The 21,439-nt window shown below is 42.1% G+C and overlaps 1 protein-coding gene across 3 annotated transcripts in view; it reads left to right on the top strand.

Annotated features, from left to right (window-relative positions):
- Positions 1–21,439, top strand: part of CIITA (class II major histocompatibility complex transactivator) — a 124,403-nt gene that overhangs the window by 57,159 nt on the left and 45,805 nt on the right. For 2 of the 3 annotated variants that reach the window (XM_069983739.1, XM_069983737.1), the window contains exon 2: positions 9,286–9,540. In XM_069983739.1, the coding sequence (XP_069839840.1) occupies positions 9,286–9,540 (255 nt within the window). Of the gene's footprint in view, positions 1–9,285; positions 9,541–16,389; positions 16,464–21,439 lie in introns of those variants that run through there. The other variant, XM_069983740.1, reaches the window with a different exon arrangement.

Genomic DNA, 21,439 nt, shown 5'->3' with positions numbered 1-21,439 from the left:
GCAGGCTTTGCACTTTGTGTCCACATGTGGGGTACTCTTGTAATCGGGGTAAATTGCGCTACGTGATTAGTGGTTTATTTTTTCTTTTAACCCCTTGTGAACATGAAAAATTCAAAGTTACACCAACGTTTTAGTGTAAAAAATTATTTTTTTCATTTTCACGGCACATTGTTCCACATTTGTGTCTGTCACCAGTGGGGTCCATATGCCCAATATACTTCTTGTTACATTCCTTGAGGGGTGTAGTTTCCATAATAGGGTCACTTGGGTGTTTCCACTGTTTTGACAGCACAGGGGCTCTGCAAACCTGACATGGCCTTCGTCCTCCATTCTGGCCAAATTCAGCTTCCAAAAGCCAAATGGTGCTCCTTCCTTTTTGAGGCGTGTCCTTCGCCCGCATGATACACTATGTCCCCATATGGGGTATTTTTGTACTCGGGGGAAATTTCTCTACAAGTTGTATATTTTTTTTTTCCTTTTAACCCCTTGTCAACCTGAAAAATTTAAGGCTAGACCAAGTTTTAGTGAAGAATATTTTTTTTTTCAATTTCCCGGCACATTGTGTCTGTCACCAGTGGGGTCCATATGCTCACTATACCCCTTGTTACATTCCTTAAGGGGTGTAGTTTCCTAAATGGTATCCCTTTAGGGGTGTTTGTTAGGTTTTGGCACCCCAGAGCCTCTGCTAACCAGAAGTGGTACTTTGAAAATTGGCCAATTGTAAGGAGGCTTCAAAATTCACTAGGAGCTCCTTTACATCTGAGGCTTGTGGTTGCGTCAAATAGCGCAATAGGGACACATATCGTATATTTCTATAAACTGCAGAAACAGGGCAATAAAAATTGGGGAGCATTTCTCTAGAAATGGGTTTTCTATTATGAGACAGATTGGATCACAGTATCATTTCTACAAAGAAAATTGAAATTTTCAATTTTTTCACACTCTTAGCTTTTATTTCTGTGACTCACCTAAAGGGTTAAAAAACTTTCTGGAATTGATTTTGAACAGTTTGGGGGGGTGCAGTTTCTGAAGTGGGGTGCTTTGTTGGGCTTCATAATATGCAGCCCCCTCAAATACACTTCAAACGTGAACTGGTCCCTTGAAAAATCAGATTTTTAAATTTTTATGAAAATTTGAAAAAATGCTGCTAAACTTTGAAGCTTTCTACTGTCTTAAACAGTTGAACGAAAGTTTAATAAATGCCTCCAACATATAGTAGACATGTTGCTAATGCTATTTCATATATAATTTATGTGGCATAACCACTTTCCTTACAAGCACAAAATTTCAAAGTTAGAAAAATGCAATTTTTCTCAATTTTTCACGTTATTTTGGGGGTTTTCATAAAGAGAGGCTGCAAGTATCGACTCAATTTTTCCAGAAATATAAAGTATAACATGTCACGAGAAAACAATCTCAGAATCAGCCGGATAGGTAAAAGCATCCCGAAGTTATTAATGGATAAAGTGACACAGGTCATATTGCTGAAATTTGCTCCGGTCCTTAAGGCCATTTTGGGCTCCGTCCTTAAGGGGTTAAAGCACTTATTGGCTTCAAAAACTTAATTTCATATTTAAAAAATTTTGCAATTTTGCAAATGCACCTACAAAAATCCCCTTGAAACGAAAACTACTGTGATTCCTGTAAATGACACTATAATACTATCATATACAACCAGGTAACCAGTTTTACCGGTAGTTCAGGTGTGTTTGTTTCACAGGTTGCAATACTAACTTTAATACCTGCTTTGTAACCATGATAAAGTCGCCTGAAATAAAATTAGACCGAAAGCTTTCAAGATCCTATTTGCATTACAATATTGTGGTTATGTTACCCAATCTATAAGGAAGTACGTGTATAATTTTTGTCTGTAATTATAATGATTGCTTGAACAGACAGTAACATAACAGCATTGCTATGGGCAGAATGATTGTATAAGCTGGAGAAGATCCTGGCTTTAGAAAATCTTTTCTTCTCGGTCATTAGATTTGAGCAATATCTGAACTGTTCCAAAGACCAAAGTAGTACATAAAGTTTTACTAAGCTTCCACATGCTCTGTTAGGTGTTGACTCTTTTAGAAGAAAATCCCTCCATACATATGGAGGCTATGTTTCCACAATGAGGAGATGCACGAATATCGCAAATGGTGTCAGCTCACCTGTTTATGTCCCGGACCTTAACCCTTAGAGAATCGGGACAATTTCAATTTTAGCGTTTTCGTTTTTTCCTCCTTGTGCTTAAAAGGCCATAGCCTTTGCAAACCCACATGAGCCCTTATTTTTTGCGCCACTAATTGTATTTACAATGACAGGCTGAATTTTTTCATAAAGTACACTGCGAAACCAGAAAATAATTCAATGTGTGGTGAAATTGAAAAAAAAAAACGCATTTCTTTTATTTGGAGGGTATTTGTTTTTACGCCGTTCGCCCTGGGGAAAACTGACTTGTTATATATGTTCCTAAAGTCGTTACAATTACAACGATATGTAACATGTATAACTTTTATTGTATCTGATGGCCTGTAAAAAATTCAAACCATTGTTAACAAATATATGTTCCTTAAAATCGCTCTATTCCCAGGCTTATAACGCTTTTATCCTTTGGTCTATGGGGCTGTGTAAGGTGTCATTTTTTGCGCCATGATGGGTCCTTTCTATTGGTACCTTGATTGCGCATATGCAGCTTTTTGAACGGTTTTTGTTACAATTTTTCTGGATTTGATGCGACCAAAAATGCGCAATTTGGCACTTTGGGATTTTTTTGCGCTTACGCCGTTTACCATGTGAGATCAGGAATGTGATTAATTAATAGTTTGGGCGATTACACACGCGGAGATACCAAACATGTTTATTTATTTATTTTTATTTAAAACATGGGAAAAGGGGGGTGATTCAAACTTTTATTATGGGAGGGGGCTTTTTTCATTATTAATGACACTTTTTTTTTCTTTTACACTTATACTAGAAGCCCCCCTGGGGTTAGGGTTATTCCCCTGGGGGACTTCTAATATATGCACACTGATCTCTCATTGAGATCTATGCTGTATAGTAATACAGCATAGATCAATGAGATAGGCACTCGATTGCTTCCAGCTGCTGCAGTCAAAAGCAATCGAGTGCCGAGTGTCATGACCTGACTCCCAGAGCTGTGCGGGCTGTGGCTGCTGGAGAGGATGATGGCAGAGGGATGCTCAATGTCCCTCCAGTGCCATGTGTCCCTCAGTGTCCCTCTGCTATCATCCTCTCCAGCAGCAACCGCCCGCAAAGCTCTGGGAGTCGGGTCGTGACATCACCATTTTATCCAGCAAGTTAAGTCTTGATGCAGTAGTAAGTGCAGGGGAGAAGGAGAAGTGTTTCTTTATAAGCATTTCCCGTAATAAGTGTGTATTGGCGATTTGTATAACTTTTGGGTGGCAATACAATACTTTAATAAAAATTTTCGCCAGACTTCTCCTTTAACTGAGCTTCATATACTGAGATTCTGAAGAAAACTTTTTAGGCTGGCCATCTGACCTAGTACACACTTAGGAGGCATTTATCTATCTGGTATAGATTGTCGCCATGATTTACATCCTTGCTAGCAAGCGTAAATCACGATAAATCAGGCGTTGGGGAGGGCTTGGCTCCTCTCTGCTTTGTCACATCCCTTTGCCCGCCCATCAGGAGAGCAGGGTGTATGTCGAGAAAAAATTGCAGATTGATGCGCAAACAATTTAGTTTGTGCATAAATCCTTACCTGCCTAAAACTCAGACATGGACTTTTTGCAGCATGACTTCCCATTTTCTAAATAACTTACAATTATATACTACACCATTGACTATGTTCACACACAGTATTTCCTTCAGTCTTTTAGTCAGTGTTTTTTCAACCAAAACCAGGAGTGGGTTGAAAACACAGAAACTTAGCACATATTTCCATTATAATTTTGCCCTGTCAGTGCCACTCCTGATTTTGGTTGAAAAAAAACTGATGAAAATACTATGTGTGAACATAGCCTTAAAGGGGTTTCTCAGGGAAAAATAAATTGATGAGCAATCAACAGGATAGATCATCAGTGACTGATCAGCGGCATGCCAAAAACATAAAAAAAACTGCAGGAAAAAACACCAAAAAGCAGCAAGATTGTGAATTATGTCAATATGCATAAAGACAAGGTTTTTTGGCATTTTTACTCCCTATAGAAGCCTATTGGGGTAAAACATCAATGTTTTGTGAAAAAAGACAGAAGGTAGGTCCTGCTGCAATTTCACAAAAGTGCAAGTGCAAAAATAAACCATAGCAAAAAAAGGTATTGGAAGCCATTTACTAAAGAGACTAATTTGTGTGACTCTTCTAATGAGGATTGGTGGATATTTTGGTCCAATATCTTGTGACTAATTTATTAAATTGTAGCACTGCCATAGTGAATGTATAAAGTAAAAAGTCTCAAATTTATGCAAACAATTTCACCTGATACTAACCAAACATTGGCTTGCACTAGTTTGTGCAAATCCCAGATTATGCAATTTTTTGTGTGAATAGTTAAAGGGGTTGTCCGGCGCTAAAAAATTATACACAGAATAACACACATTACAAAGTAATACAACTTTGTAATGTATGTTATGTCTGTGAATGGCCCCCTTCCCCGTGTCCCACCACCCCCACCCGTGTACCCGGAAGTGTGGTGCGCTATACTCACTTGTCACGTGCCGACCACGGTCTCCGATCCTCAGCAGTGACGTCTTCTTCGGGCGGCCGGCGGATCTTCCCGAGTGCCGGCCGCCCTCTGCACGTGACAAGTGAGTATAGCGCACCACACTTCCGGGTACACGGGTGGGGGTGGTGGGACACGGGGAAGGGGGCCATTCACAGACATAACATACATTACAAAGCTGTATAACTTTGTAATGTGTGTTATTCTGTGAATAATTTTTTATCGCCGGACAACCCCTTTAAAACAGGCAGATTTGAAAAGTCCCATCTAAAAATATTCGCCTGTCGAATACTGGTTCATAAATAGAACTAGAAAAAAATCCAATTATTCACCAAAAAATAGGCGCAAAGCACTTGATAAATTTCCCTTATCTGGCCTCAAGGTTTTTTAATACAAAAAATGCCACCCTCAAATTTTGTCATTTTTATTAGCGTTTTATTCCGAACAACACCTAGAATGAAATTTGCGATTTTTCTAACTAGTTATAGTCATTTGTATCTCTCCTTGTGTGTGGTGATTTTATAAAAAGAAGTGATGTTCACAGACAGCAGGCGTTCTGTGACACGGCCATGTCACAAAACGGCCACTGTCTTACAGTGTCTGAACGTGGCCTTAGGCTGTTTTTATGTTGCTGTTTGCAAATGATTTTTTTTTTATTGTTTTTTCAAAACTTTCCAACATCAAACTGTGGAGCAGAGATGTTTCTAATATGACCATATAGAAAAATTGTAAAATAAAACAACAACACATATCCATAAAAGGCCTCATTGGTCAAGCAGACATTGTGTTGAATACCAATAGCTAATACATATATCTGTCTACTGAATAATTCCACCCATCCTCCTCCTCTAACGGTTGCAGAGTACTTATTAACCCTTAGGCGACCCTAGACGTACCCTTACATCCAGGGCCGCCTCCCCGCGTTCAGAGTGGGGCCGCGCGGCGGCCGCGCTCTGAACCGCCGCGATCCCGGGTGCCTCATGTAGCCCGGGATCGCGGCTATTAGCGGGCACAGTCCGATCGCCATGCCCGCTAATCAGGTAATCGGAGGCAGCTGTCAAAGATGACAGCTGCCTCCGATTACCGGCTGCATATGATCGGTGGTGGTATAGTGGGGAGATCGCTCCTCCGGGACGTTGTCCTGGAGGAGCGATCTCCGATACTGAAGCCGGCCGGGGACCGCTCCAAGGTGGCGTCGTCCCCGGCTCGGCACTCGTTTGTTTCCGGCTGCAGCAGCCGAAAGCAAACGAGTGCCGATCTCATGGATCTCTGCAGAATATCTATGCTGCAGAGATCTCAATCAGAGATCACAGTGTATATACTAGAAGTCCCCCAGGGGGGCTTCTAGTATATGTGTAAAAAAAAAAAAAAAGTGTTGTTAATAGTAAAAAGCCCCCTCCCCTAATAAAAGTCTGAATCACCCCCCTTTTCCCAGGTTTTAAATAAAAGTAAACAAATAAATAAATAAACAAACATGTTTGGTATCACCGCGTGCGTAATCGCCCGAACTATTAATTAATCACATTCCTGATCTCGCATGGTAAACGGTGTGAGCGCAAAAAAATCCCAAAGTGCAAAATTGCGCATTTTTGGTTGCATCAAATCCAGAAAAATTGTAATAAAAAGCGATCAAAAAGTCGTATATGCGCAATCAAGGTACCAATAGAAAGAACACATCATGGCACAAAAAATGACACCTGACACAGCCCCATAGATTAAAGGATAAAAGCGCTATAAGCCTGGGAACGGAGCGGTTTTAAGTGACATATATTTGTTGACAATGGTTTGAATTTTTTACAGGCCATCAGATACAATATAAGTTATACATGTTACATATCGTTTTAATCGTAACAACTTGAGGAACATATATAACAAGTCAGTTTTACCCCAGGGCGAATGGCGTAAAAACACATACCCCCCAAATAAAAGAAATGCGTTTTTTAATTTCAATTTCACCACACCTTCAATTTTTTTCTGGTTTCGCAGTGTACTTTATGCAAAAATTCAGCCTGTTCTTGCAAAGTACAATTAGTGACGCAAAAAAATAAGGGCTCATGTGGGTTTCTAGGTGGAAAAATGCAAGTGCTATGGCCTTTTAAGCACAAGGAGGAAAAAACTAAAATGCAAAAATTTAAATTGGCCGGGTCCTCTAAGGGTTAACGGTACAACTCACTCTCTATGCCTTATGGTGCCAGGAATGGATTTGACAACGGGGAGAATCTCAGCCCTCTCCTTTATGACCTGTTTTCAGTTTATGGTCTGTTCCTGGCTTTGGCTTCAAAAATCTGTCAGATAAATTTCTCCCTTATGTCCTGGGATTTTTAAGCATCCTAGTGACCCTGCTAGATCTGCCTTACGATACCAAGTGGTTCCAGTAAACAGGGTCATAAGAACTTCAATTTCCTGATCAGATACAAATTTCTTCTATTTTGAGATTTTTTTTAGTAAACCACTGATTCTATTTCCTATTATACAATTGTACTGTACATGTGAAAATAGTTAAGTGACAGTTCAGAAAATTTCACAAAAGTTTTAAGAGATGCTTTGCTAAGAACTTGGCAATAAACAGTGTCCTTTTTACATGTTAACAGAATTCTCACGGCCGTTCACGCTCCCTTTTTGGAAGCAATGTTATTCCAAACACCCAAAAGAGGATTTAAGCTCCTGATAGCATCCAGTATGTGGGAAAAGGAGTAAACAGTTAGAGAATGGGTCTCCAAACTGCAGCCCTCCAGCTGTTGCTGATTTCCCATCATGCCTGGACAGCCAAATACAAAGCTTTAGCTGTCCAGGCACGATGGGAGTTGTGGTTTCGCAACAGCTAGAGGGCTGCAGTTTGGAGACCCGTGAGTTACAGTCTTCCTGAGAAGCCGCCTCCCCCCCCCCCCAATAAAAAAAAAAACTATATAACTTCCTTCCTATGTAAATCAGGCTTATAATAAAACAAGGGAAAAAACACACTGGCCAACTGCTTGCAGAAAAGTGAAGACAAGAAAAATAAAAAAAGCAGAGGTTAAAACAAAAAAAACAAAAAAACAGAAGAAGTATGGGCATAACTGAATTTAATTGTGGGTCGAGAGAGATCGGACCCACAGAGATCGGACCCAATGTTTAAAACATTGGTCTATTATTAGAAGAGATCCGATTTTTAAGATGGTGTTCCAAAAATTCCAGGCATTAGGCTTAGAAAAATGCATAATCTGCACAGCTTCCTAGCTCCGAGCAAACTCCATCCTCTATATCAGTAGGTCAGTACGAACTCCACCCCATTAAATGGGCAGTGGAACAGTACAGTATGATACAATGCCAGGCAAATGGATATTTACTTTGGTAATTTATTTCAGAGACCCCTCGGGCTAATTTTACTTTCATGGAGAGGAGAAGTGTTTTTGTCAAAGAAGTATACAATTGTCCAGTTTCGTCATATTATTGCTCAAATGCTCTTGTGGGTTGCAGTATGTGGGTCGCACTGTTCAGACATAAAAATTCTGGAATTATATTAGGAATTCCTTTTGCATAGTTATTCTAAACATTTTGTTAAGGCTTTGATCACATTTCTTATTTCTGCCATTTTTTGGGGCAACCATTCATTTTATTTAGCGAAAATATGTCTGTCCGGAAAAAAAAACCATTGTGTGAACATAGCCTGAAACATAAATTCTAAAGGATATTTGGTGGGTCACATTTGATCATGATCAAACAGTATCTGCTGTTTAAATCAGAAGTCCGGCAAAATTTTTTATTTAGGTATTGTATTGCCCCTCAAAAGTTATACAAATCACCAATATACACTTATTACGGGAAATGCTTATAAAGTGTTTTTTTCCCTGCACTTACTACTGCACCAAGGCTTCACTTCCTGGATAACATGGTGATGTCACGACCCGACTCCCAGAGCTGTGCGGGCTGTGGCTGCTGGAGAGGATGATGGCAGGGGGACACTGAGGGACACAGGGCACTGGAGGGACACTGGGCATCCCTCTGCCATCATCCTCTCCAGCAGCCACAGCCCGCACAGCTCTGGGAGTCGGGTCGTGACATCACCATTTTATCCAGGAAGTGACATCACCATGTTATCCAGGAAGTGAAGCCTTGATGCAGTAGTAAGTGCAGGGAAAAAAGCATTTTATGTGCATTTCCCGTAATAAGTGTATATTGGTGATTTGTATAACTTTTGGGGGGGCAATACAATACTTAAACCAAAATTTTCGCCTGACTTTTCTTTTTAAGATTTGGTGTTTCCTTTATGCATATATGGCGTGTATGTCTTGGTGACATCTATGCTTTATGAACCCAAGGCCTCCTAACACATCCCTCCTTCCAGCTGGACCAGGCAAACTGTTTCTTTAAAATTATCTTTTTATTGTAACTAACTTCAAATAATTCTTTTGTAATATGGGTTGTAAAGAAAATTGGGAACAAAGCAGTTCCTCAGCAGCAGGTTTAAATAGCCATTGGCTGGTTAAACAAAATGAGGAAACTGTCTGCAAAAAATGCAGTTGTGGTTCCAATGTGATTCTTTTTGTAGAAGGCATTTACTTGATGTATTTACTTGATGCTGTTACGTGTTTTCTCTGCTATTTGTTTACAGATATGAATTCGTTTAAAGAAATTTTTCCATCTGTAAAGAACATGGTTTTGAATTCCACATCTTCAGATTTAGGACTTTATCTTCAGTCTCTGGTTGACATTGGAGTAATATCCTGGGAATACTACCTTAGTTTGCTCGATGAGAATGACATTGAGGACCTCTGTCGGAAAATAGCCTTATGCTTGGTTGAAAGTCTCAATGGTTGCCATGTAGTCATTCCACCTACATGTGCGGAAGAGGAAACACCTACAATGTGTAAGTCTACAAATGTATTTATTTTTGGTTATTAGTATTTAAGTGATATGTATTTATTGTATATTGGGGTAAACCCATACCCTTTCGCTAAATGTTATGAATAGGGTTCACTGCAATAGGGCTAAATGTTCTTTTTTTAAAAAAAAAAACAACAGCATGTACAGTGTCTTGGAGTCTTGATGCTTATTTGTAGCATCTCAGCACCACAAACCATTAGTGGAAGTGTTTAAGAAAACTAAGCATGGTGCAGTCCCCTTCACACTGTGATGAAGGCTAAAGGTGCCCTTATACACAGCTATTATTAATATTTTTATTTATTTTTAAAGCACTCTTCATTCCAGAGCGCTATACAAGCAATAGGGGATGCCAAACAGAACATTACAAAATCAAAACATGTTACATGATTAAGGTAAATGGCAGACTGGTACATAGGAAAAGAGGACTCGTACATAGGGAAAACTGATGCAATTGTGTGCATCCATTTTGATCAGTTGTTCTATTGACTTCCATTATAAAAAAAAAAAAAGATCAGCACGGATGTTTTTTTAACGTACACAAAAATGTAGTCAACCTCATTTTTGTGTCCGTTAAAAAAACAGATCCATTTTCTTTTTTTTATAATGGAAGTCAATGCAAAAACGGATCAAAACAGATGCACACAAATGCATCCGTTTTTCCATTCGTTTTTCTATCCATTTTTTTAAAAAAACAAATGAAAAAACAGATAGGAAAAACTTAGTGTGAAACCAGTCTTAAAGGTCCTTCGCTGACGAAAATTCTTCGGTCCACAAATAATCTTCTGGAAAGAAACAAAGTTCTCAGCAAGTTTCACCATTCATCATTTACCATATAACAATAGTCGTTAGTTACAATTGCAATTACCATCATTCGTATATACTCTAGTATACCAACGTTCATAATTTCAAAGGAACGATGTTTACACTTAAAGATTTACAAATGATTGGCAAATGATTTTATGGTCAGCTCAAAAGATGCCATAAATGACATACAAACAAATTTCCGTTAGCCATTTGAATGTTGCCTACACACACACAGAAAAATTGCTTATTATTATTGTTATTATTGCTTAAATTTGAATAATATAACAATTTTTTGCACAAAAATCTTTCAATGTAATAGTCCATCTTGAAAGGTTGACAGGGGGAGAAAAAACATGGAGGGCAGCTCACAAAGGCTGGAGGAAGAGAGATAGAAACTTATGTAGGCTGTGTACAAGTGTGAAGAGAAAATAGAGCTCATACAGCAAACTGTAGAAGCAAAAGTAGGCAAAATATTTAATAAAGACCCATGGAAAAAATGTTTTAAGTACAAGCAAGAATTAAAAAAAAAAGTGCTTTTCCAGGATGTCTATAGACTTTAACACCTTTAAGTCATAGCACAACCTTTCCTCTCCCATTCAATGTGGGAAAGAACTTCAACACAATAATAAGCACAAATATTGCAACAGTATCCAAAGCTATTTCTTTCTTCTACTCATAGTACAAGCCAAAATCATCCTAACCATGGATTTTGCCATTTTTGATTTTTTTGAAAAAGGTTAAAATTTGGCCAAATGTAACAGATTAATACCTGACACTCATTATGGCTGACCATGTAATAAAGACCCCTATTTGTTAGTGGCTCTTTGTTTTGATTGGGTCTTATTAAGGAGAACCCCCTTACTAACAGTTCAAATGGACGTGGCATGTTTTGTAATATGTATTCATGACCTATTTACAACACTGTATGTAATATGCCAATACTGCTATACTGTACATTTGATAAGTTTGTACTTGTTACTACTGTACTGTTTACTGCACTGTGATGGGAATAAGAATAAAAAGTATTAGATAAAAAAATACTGTCGTCAGATGGGTTAACTACCAAAAGTATCCTGAAATGGCCCTGACTCCTGCCCTACTATCTTCTCAGACATTACTCCACCATTGGGATTCTTGGACTTCCTCAAAACGAATCAATTGCATCAAGTTCTGATATTTTGGCTAGTACACTCTGTAAATGTAACATTAAAAATACTGTACACTGTATTTGTTACAGTGTAAGATTGGGTTCACACTGCGTTTTTGCTGTCCATTTAATGTTTCCATTTTATGGGGGGGAAAACAGATGGTAAAAAAGGATGTAGTTACAGGCCATCTTTCAAGATCAGTTTCCTTTTGACTTACATTATTCAAAAAATTATGGAAACGGATGTTTTTTCTTAAATATATTTGAATGTACACAAAAACGTGGTACGCTATGTTTTTCTGTACGTTAAAATAAACAATTAAAAATTGATCCATTCAACAGACAGTGAAAAAGCAGTGTGAACCGAGCCTGAGTTGTTTTTTTTAGCCAACAGCTATCCCTTCCAAATCTTCCATTATGGTGCGTTCACACCTACAGGATCTGCAGCTGATTTTCTGCAGCAGATTTCATTTAAATAACTGAACACAGCATCAAATCTGCTGCAGATCTGCTGCAGATCCTGTAGGTGTGAACGCACCCTTAGGCTATGTTTCCAAAGCATCTCTTTTTGGCTGTTTGAGTCAAAATAAAGGCCGTTATTTCAGAATAACGACTGTTATTGTACAGCCAAAAAAATAAATGTTGTGGGAACATAGCCTAGAAGTTTTTTTTATATGCAATACTGCAGTTGGGTCCTTCATAAAGCAATGTAAGCCTTGACTTACACATAATAAATAGCTGTCTCTCCCAAGTACCTCAGCACTAGATCACAGGTTTATGCCAATAGGGATCTGATGAAGGGACAGCAGTCCAGAAGCGTGTTTTCCTTTATATAGCTTTTTTTGTTTTAATAAGCCAGTATTACCGCCAGCAACACGCTGTTTTATCCATGGAGATTGTTTGTGCAGGACCATCCAAGGTCACAGACATGTGACTGGCCAGCACCTGGAGGTATTGGTCAGGTCTGGAGCTATTACCTACCAATCTACCAATCCTGTGGTGAGAATTCGGTCAGACAATATACAGACTGATCTAATCATTGATTCAATGTGGAAATTTATTTATGTTTTAAGCAGGTAAAAAACAGGAAAACGTGATTCAGACAATGTTTCTACATGTAGAGGAATGCATGTGGCCGAAACCACTGTCCCGCACACTCCCCAAGATGGGGCGTCTTCAGGTTTAGTGCCTAGGGCAGCAGCAGCTGATAATACGGCCCTGGCTGTAACATATCAGTCAGGAACTTACCTGACCACCTTCCTGTGCTGTTTGTTTCACTCCTCGTATGGCAAGGGAGGTAGGAATCTACAGCCAAGTATACAGTGTTAAATTGATGTTACGGGAAAGTACTAGGCTGGCCTAGTTGAGTGATGCGGTGACGCGGCAGTCAGGAGCTCCGGAGCACTGGGCAATGTCCCACTGCTGATTAGTCTTACCTGCATCACCAGCTCCTGGCTTGTTCTTTGGATCTGGTATTTGGTTCTGATTTGGTTATTGACATCACTGTCTTGGCTTTTAACCCATGCCCTGTTAGTTGAACTGCCAAGGCAAGCTTCCATCCACAGACAGCCGTTTTGGGGCATCAGTGGAGACTCTTGATTGAGTACTTCAGTGATAACTGTGTTTTGTTGGTTGATTTTTCATTGCCCCAACTAGCCAGAATCCTACTCCACACTGACGAGGGGCAAAAACCTCGAAACGGCTGTCTGTGGGCTGCCTTGGCAAGCCCTTGTCATGATCGCAATACTCGCACCTTGAGTTAGACATTGACAATAAGGGGCCACCCTGGTGTTTCCCTATTTATGTTCCAATACTCGCAACCGAGTGGGACTTAAGGGGCTATTTATCAGGGTGGTGTGGTGCTCTCCCTATCATGGAGGTACCCCGTGACAACAGGCTAGAGATATCTGGCTATCCCGTGTTTTGAGACTCGCAACCGAGGCTCCACGGACTCCTGTTTTGCATATTTAAATTTTTGGGGGCATCAGTGGAGACTCTTGATTGAGTACTTCATTGTTTTTTTTTTTACTGTTCTCCTTGAGTTCAGTGATAAGTATGACCTGCTTTACCCTGCCGCGCTATCTACAGCAATTTCACTACTATTAGAACTGCAAGTCCCAGCGCACCCGATGGCCAGACACGTCAGTTCAATGTATGGCCATCGGGTGCGCTGGGACTTGCAGTTCTAATAGTAGTGGAATTACTGTGCTAGACGCTAACCAATAGCAGAGCGCAAGGGAGGCGTGCCAAGGCAGGGGGAGTGCCGGTAGCCCCAAGAACGCCCCGGATCATGATGTATGGGCCCAACGTGTTGACCCCAGATGGTGGCCCGGGGCTGTAACATGGTCCTGGCCGAACCCGGAAGTTAGCCACTTCCAGTACCAGCGGGACCAGGAAAAGCCGTGTAAGGGTCTGGAATTTGCTACCAATGTATATTATGCATCTATATAACTTTTCATGTGGGAAGGGAATGTGAGAAAAAGTTTTTCGCTGCACTACCCCTTTAAAGGCATACAGTCCCATGTACTACATTTCGCCCAGCCCCTTCGACATACAGTCTCATGTAAGAATGCATTTCCCCCACTCTCCTACTAATACTATGATTGTTATGTACTGTACATCACTCCCTCTCCTCAGATACACCTGTATACAGCCCCTCTCCTCAGCTACACCTGTATACAGCCCCTCTCCTCAGCTACACCTGTATACAGCCCCTCTCCTCAGCTACACCTGTATACAGCCCCTCTCCTCAGCTACACCTGTATACAGCCCCTCTCCTCAGCTACACCTGTATACAGCCCCTCTCCTCAGCTACACCTGTATACAGTCCCTCTCCTCAGCTACACCTGTATACAGTCCCTCTCCTCAGCTACATCTCTGTATACAGCCCCTCTCCTCAGCTACACCTGTATACAGCCCCTCTCCTCAGCTACACCTGTATACAGCCCCTCTCCTCAGCTGCATCTGTATACAGTCCCTCTCCTCAGCTATACCTGTATACAGCCCCTCTCCTCAGCTATACCTGTATACAGACCCTCTCCTCAGCTACACCTGTATACAGCCCCTTTCCTCAGCTACACCTGTATACAGTCCCTCTCCTCAGCTACACCTGTATACAGCCCCTCTCCTCAGCTACACATGTATACAGCCCCTCTCCTCTGCTACACCTGTATACAGCCCCTCTCCTCTGCTACACCTGTATACAGCCCCTCTCCTCAGCTATACCTGTATACAGCCTCTATCCTCTGCTACACCTGTATACAGTCCCTCTCCTCAGCTACATCTCTGTATACAGCCCCTCTCCTCAGATATACCTGTATACAGCCTCTCTCCTCAGCTACACCTGTATACAGCCCCTCTCCTCAGCTACACCTGTATACAGCCCCTCTCCTCAGCTATACCTGTATACAGCCCCTCTCCTCAGCTACATCTCTGTATACAGCCCCTCTCCTCAGCTACACCTGTATACAGCCCCTCTCCTCAGCTACATCTCTGTATACAGCCCCTCTCCTCAGCTACACCTGTATACAGCCCCTCTTCTCAGCTACACCTGTATACAGCCGCTCTCCTCAGCTACACCTGTATACAGCCACTCTCCTCAGCTACACCTGTATACAGCCTCTCTCCTCAGCTACACCTGTATACAGTCCCTCTCCTCAGCTACATCTCTGTATACAGCCACTCTCCTCAGCTATAACTGTATACAGCCCCTCTCCTCAGCTACACCTGTATACAGCCCCTCTCCTCAGCTTTACCTGTATACAGCCCCTCTCCTCAGCTATACCTGTATACAGCCCCTCTCCTCAGCTACATCTCTGTATACAGCCACTCTCCTCAGGTATACCTGTATACAGCCCCTCTCCTCAGCTACACCTGTATACAGCCCCTCTCCTCAGGTATACCTGTATACAGCCTCTCTCCTCAGGTACACCTGTACACAGCCCCTCTCCTCAGCTACACCTGTATACAGCCCCTCTCCTCAGCTACATCTCTGTATACAGCCTCTCTCCTCAGCTACACCTGTATACAGCCCCTCTCCTCAGCTACACCTGTATACAGCCCCTCTCCTCAGCTACATCTGTATACGGCCCCTCTCCTCAGCTACACCTGTATACAGCCCCTCTCCTCAGCTATACCTGTATACAGACCCTCTCCTCAGCTACATCTGTATACAGCCCCTCTCCTCAGCTACACCTGTATACAGCCCCTCTCCTCAGCTACACCTGTATACAGCCCCTCTCCTCAGCTACATCTCTGTATACAGCCTCTCTCCTCAGCTACACCTGTATACAGCCTCTCTCCTCAGCTACACCTGTATACAGTCCCTCTCCTCAGCTACACCTGTATACAGTCCCTCTCCTCAGCTACATCTCTGTATACAGCCACTCTCCTCCGCTATAACTGTATACAGCCTCTCTCCTCAGCTACACCTGTATACAGCCCCTCTCCTCACCTACATCTGTATACAGCCCCTCTCCTCACCTACATCTGTATACAGCCCCTCTCCTCAGCTACATCTCTGTATACAGCCCCTCTCCTCAGCTACACCTATATACAGCCCCTCTCCTCAGCTATACCTGTACACAGCCCCTCTCCTCAGCTATACCTGTATACAGCCCCTCTCCTCAGCTATACCTGTATACAGCCCCTCTCCTCAGCTATACCTGTATACAGCCCCTCTCCTCAGCTATACCTGTACACAGCCCCTCTCCTCAGCTATACCTGTATACAGCCCCTCTCCTCAGCTATACCTGTACACAGCCCCTCTCCTCAGCTCTCCCCCTCCCCTCAGCACTACAGGTTAGGTTGCGCTTGACCATTGTTACCCGGGAATCCCGCCCCTTCGCCAAGGCCCCGCCCACTCCCATTGCTCTCAGCAGCAGCTCTCTTCTAGCCTGTACCTCGCTGCTGTACATAGAGCTGCAGGCTGAGGAGCGCACAGTGCAGCATGGAGGGTAAGTCACCAGTCTCTTCTGCACTACATGGGGCACTAGGTGTCATATATGCACTGAATATACCAGGCTGTACTAGACATATACAGGAGTTTATTTATTCTTTTCTTCTTCCTACATCCCTAACTGTTTCCATTGAAAAGTTTTGCTTTTCTTTATCATAAATTCCTGTACAGATGTAGTGCACTAAGACTGAGGTCTCTGGGATCCAGCTGCCACCTGGATGGGTCATGTCTGACTTATTGCACAGTTTGCCCACATGTGATTTGGGATGAAATAATAAAGTGTCACTATGGTGCTGTATATGTACATTGCGGATTTCTTGCTTCCATTAGTTGCACTTTCATCTTAGAGGGTTAAAATTGGGTAAATGTTCTGAAGTTGGCATAAAGTCCTGGCCCCCTGCGCTGTGGGGTGTCGGAGATGGCGACTGTAGGGGTGGGGCAGGACATTGTTTACAACCTATGTGTGTGGGCTGATGTGTACAGTGATCTCTATGATACCATACACCATTGACATATCAGTTTCTGTATGAATTTAACATGTAGAAAATTGTGGCAAGTTGCATTGCGTGCTGCATTATGGAAATAGAAGAGGGTCACCGCAGCGTAAAATTGTAAGTGTCATAGAGACGTCGAAAGTTTGGATCCGTTGAGGTCTGGGTGTTTGGACCCCCACCGCTTGTTATGATGCTGTGTGAAGGTATAATATGGAAGCACAAGGGTATATATCCAGTGGCATGGAGCTGTATACCTGGCATGGGAACAGACTCTATGACTGTTAAGTTCTTTTCATTACCGCCATAGTTCGGTACAGGTAAAGCACCTTAAAATCCCCAGACTGCCGCAGTCATTGGTAAAATTACGTGTTTTTTTTTGTTGTACACTTTGAGTGGCACATCAAGAACCGCAGCTCAGTTTCTAGTCAGAATAGATCCTTAGGGCCCTATTCCACAGGACGATTATCGTTCAGATTATCGTTAAGTCGTTCGAATCTAAACGATAATCGTTCGGTTGAATAGCAGTTAACGATTAACGATCGAACGAGAAATTGTTGATCGTTTAAGAAGACCTGGACCTATTTTTATCGTTGTTTGTTCGCAAATCGTTCTCATTGAATAAGACATCGCTCGGTCGTTCGCAGTAGTGACGAACGCAATAGCGACAACAAGACGACCGCGAGAACGATCATAAGTAACGATTATCGTTCAATGTAAATGGGTGAACGATTTCAGGTCTTTCGCAATAACGGTCGTTTGGATCGTTTATCAGTAACGATTATGCAAACGATAATCGTCCCGTGGAAAAGGGCCCTTAGGAGCCTATTCCACAGGAGCGATAATTGGCCGAATCAGCCCCATTTTTGCTCCGTGGAATAGAGAGAACGATCAGCCGATGATCGTGTCATCGGCAGATCGTTCATTTAGGTTCAGACCTAAAATCATTGTTGAGGTTCAGACCTAAAATCGTTGTTCGCTACGGTTGAATAGCGGTGCGTGGTGGCGACCGACGATTTCAGCAGAACCATACATTACCTGTCCGGGGGCAGGTCTTCTTCTCCCGGACCTGCGCCCGGACAGGTAATGTATAAAGCAAGGGCTGCAAGGACATCGGTAAGGATGTCCCTGCAGCCCTTGTTTCACAATCATCGGGGCCGTGGAATAGGCCCAGTAAAGGAGCGCCGATCTAGCAGATCGGCCCGTGGAATAGGACCCTTAGGCTGCTCGGCCCGTGGAATAGGACCCTTAGGCTGGGTCCACACTAGCACAATACAAATGGATTTTTGCATTCATATTATGGGCGCAAGTCCCCAGTCCAACAACAGACCTGATGACTGGAAGTGACTGGTGTCAGTCCTGATGTTCAGACATGTGAATGGGCTGGGACTTGCGACTGCCATACTGATGCAAAAATGCTTTTGTATTATACTAGTTTGAACCATGCCTTATGGTGGCCTGGTATGAAACCAGGTCTTCTTCTCATTTTAATTGATCATTCTCACCTAGTACTAGTACTAGTACTGATGTACTTAAAATGGACAGGTATAAAATCAATGCATGTAAAACTGTTGCACATATAATGGATGCATGTATAATTGTTGCACATATAATGGATGCATGTATAATTGTTGCACATATAATGGATGTATGTATAATATTTGCACATATAATGGATGTATGTATAATATTTGCACATATAATGGATGCATGTATAATATTTGCACATATAATGGATGCATGTATAATATTTGCACATATGATGGATGCATGTATATTTGCACATATAATAGATGCATGTATAATTGTTGCACATATAATGGATGCACATATAGGGAAGGTAGTGTTGTATGCAGAAGCTGTTGTACAATGAAGGGGGTGATCGCTGAGATTAATGCAGTGATATATGAAGATGATGAGAGTTTTCCTTTGTGAAGCTATTCCACGTGAGAAGCCTTTGTCCTTGGCACTGCTACAGTCTATTCTAAGTGAAAGTGAAACTCACCACTGTGTGTTGCATCCAATCTCAGTCTTGGTCTTCTTCCAGTGAATAGTTTAGGGAGTTTCCGTAGCCTTGGATGCTGCAGCCTGATTTCCCAGAACTGGCCTGACATAGAAGAACTAGGTAGAAGCTGACAGGTGGCCAGCACTGTGCATGTGCAGGGTGTGATCTGTGTACAAGCTAAATACTTATGTCATTTCTATACATAACTATAATACAGTAGGAAAGAAACTTTTTATATGTGAATTATCTATTAAGGCAAACAGGGTTCTTTTGCAGTTTTGCATTCTCCAGGTATAACACTGGATTTGCACTTACTGTTTTTCAGAAAAAAAAAAAAAACTAATGAAAACACCATATTCACCACATGGCTCTTTCGTTGGGTAAAAACTGCTTCAGCAAGATGTTAGCAGACAATAAGGAAATATGAAATATATAGATATACTAGAAAATGTACCCGGCGCTGCCCGGGTATAAAGTGTCAGTGTGTTAATTAGATTTGTACTAAGCTGCCCAGGAGGCCAAGCTAAAGGTATTGTTTCATCTGAGTTAATCAGTGGAATTAGTGTATACCTGTAGTGCATAGTTGGAGGGGTTCTGCATACCCACAATGTATAGTTTTTAGGGGTCTCGCATATCTGTAGTGCATAGTTGGGGGGGCTGTATACCTATAGTGAAGAGTTGAGGGAGGTCCTGTATACCTGCAGTGTACAGTTGGTGAAAGTCCTGTATACCTGTACTGTATAGTTCGGGGGTCCTGTATACCTGTAGTATATAGTTGGTGCTGTATACCTGTAATGTATAGTTAGTGAAGGTCTTGTATACCTGTAGTTTATAGTTTGAGGGTCCTGGATACCTGTAGTGTATAATTGGTGGAGGTCTTGTATACCTGTAGTATATAGTTCGGGGGTCCTGTATACCTGTAGTAAATAGATTGAGGGTCCTGTATAACTATAGTATAGAGTTGGTGGAGGTCCTGTATACCTGTAGTGTATAGTTTGGGGTCCTATATACCTGTAGTATATAGCTGGTGGAGTTCCTGTATACCTGTAGTATATTTGGGGTCCTGTATACTTGTAGTATAGAGTTGGTGAAGGTGCTGTATACCTGTATTATAGAGTTGGTGTAGGTCCTGTATACCTGTAGTGTATGGTTTTGAGGTCCTGTATACCTGTAGTGTATGGTTTTGAGGTCCTGTATACCTGTAGTGTATAGTTTGGGGTCCTATATACCTGTAGTATATAGTTGGTGGAGTTCCTGTATACCTGTAGTGTATAGTTTTGGGGTCCTGTATACCTGTAGTGTATAGTTTGGGGTCCTGTATACCTGTAGTATATAGTTGGTGGAGGTCCTGTATACCTGAAGTATATAGTTGGTGGAGGTCCTGTATACCTGTAGTATATAGTTTTGGGGTCCTGTATACCTGTAGTGTAAAGTTTGGGGTCCTATATACCTGTAGTATATAGTTTTGTGAAGGTCCCGTGCACTTGTAGTGTATAGTTTTGGGGTCCTGTATACCTGTAGTGTCCTGTATACCTGCAGGGTTGTATTTACCCGTATGGCAGTGTTATTCAGTCACAGTGTGTCAGTATTGGTCATGTCTGGTATGGGGGTGTTATCCAGTCACAGTATGGCGGTATTGGTCAGGTCTGGTGTGGCGGTGTTATCCAGTCACGGTATGGTGGTATTGGTCAGGTCTGGTATAGCGGTGTTATCCAGTCACAGTATGGCAGTATTGGTCAGGTCTGATATGATGGTGTTATCCAGTCACAGTATGGTGGTATTGGTCAGGACTGATGTGGCGGTGTTACCCAGTCACAGTTTGCCAGTATTGGTCAGGTCTGGTATGGCAGTGTTATCCAGTCACAGTATGGCGGTATTGGTCAGGTCTGGTATGACAGTGTTATCCAGCACAGTATGGCGGTATTGGTCAGGTCTGGTATGGCAGTGTTATCCAGTCACAGTATAGCGGTATTGGTCAGGTCTGGTGTGGCAGTGTTATCCTTTCACAGTATGGCTGTATTGGTCAGGTCTTATATGACAGTGTTATCCAGTCACAGTATGGCGGTATTGGTCAGGTCTGGTATGACAGTGTTATTCAGTCACAGTATGGCGGTATTGGTCAGGTCTGGTGTGGCAGTGTTATCCAGTCACAGTATGGCGGTATTGGTCAGGTCTGGTGTGGCAGTGTTATCCAGTCACAGTATGGCGGTATTGGTCAGGTCTGGTGTGGCAGTGTTATCCAGTCACAGTATGGCGGTATTGGTCAGGTCTGGTGTGGCGGTGTTACCCAGTCACAGTATGGCAGTATTGGTCAGGTCTAGTATGGAGGTGTTATCCAGTCAAAGTATGGCGGTATTGGTCAGGTCTGGTATGGAGGTGTTATCCAGTCACAGTATGGCGGTATTGGTCAGGTCTGATATGGCAGTGTTATCCAGTCACAGTAAGGCGGTATTGGTCAGGTCTGGTATGACAGTGTTA

Source organism: Dendropsophus ebraccatus, chromosome 9 (genome assembly GCF_027789765.1).
Source record: "Dendropsophus ebraccatus isolate aDenEbr1 chromosome 9, aDenEbr1.pat, whole genome shotgun sequence".
Lineage (NCBI taxonomy): Eukaryota > Metazoa > Chordata > Amphibia > Anura > Hylidae > Dendropsophus > Dendropsophus ebraccatus.
The sequence above is the reverse complement of the archived record's forward strand: the minus strand, read 5'-3'. Positions and strand labels throughout refer to the sequence as shown.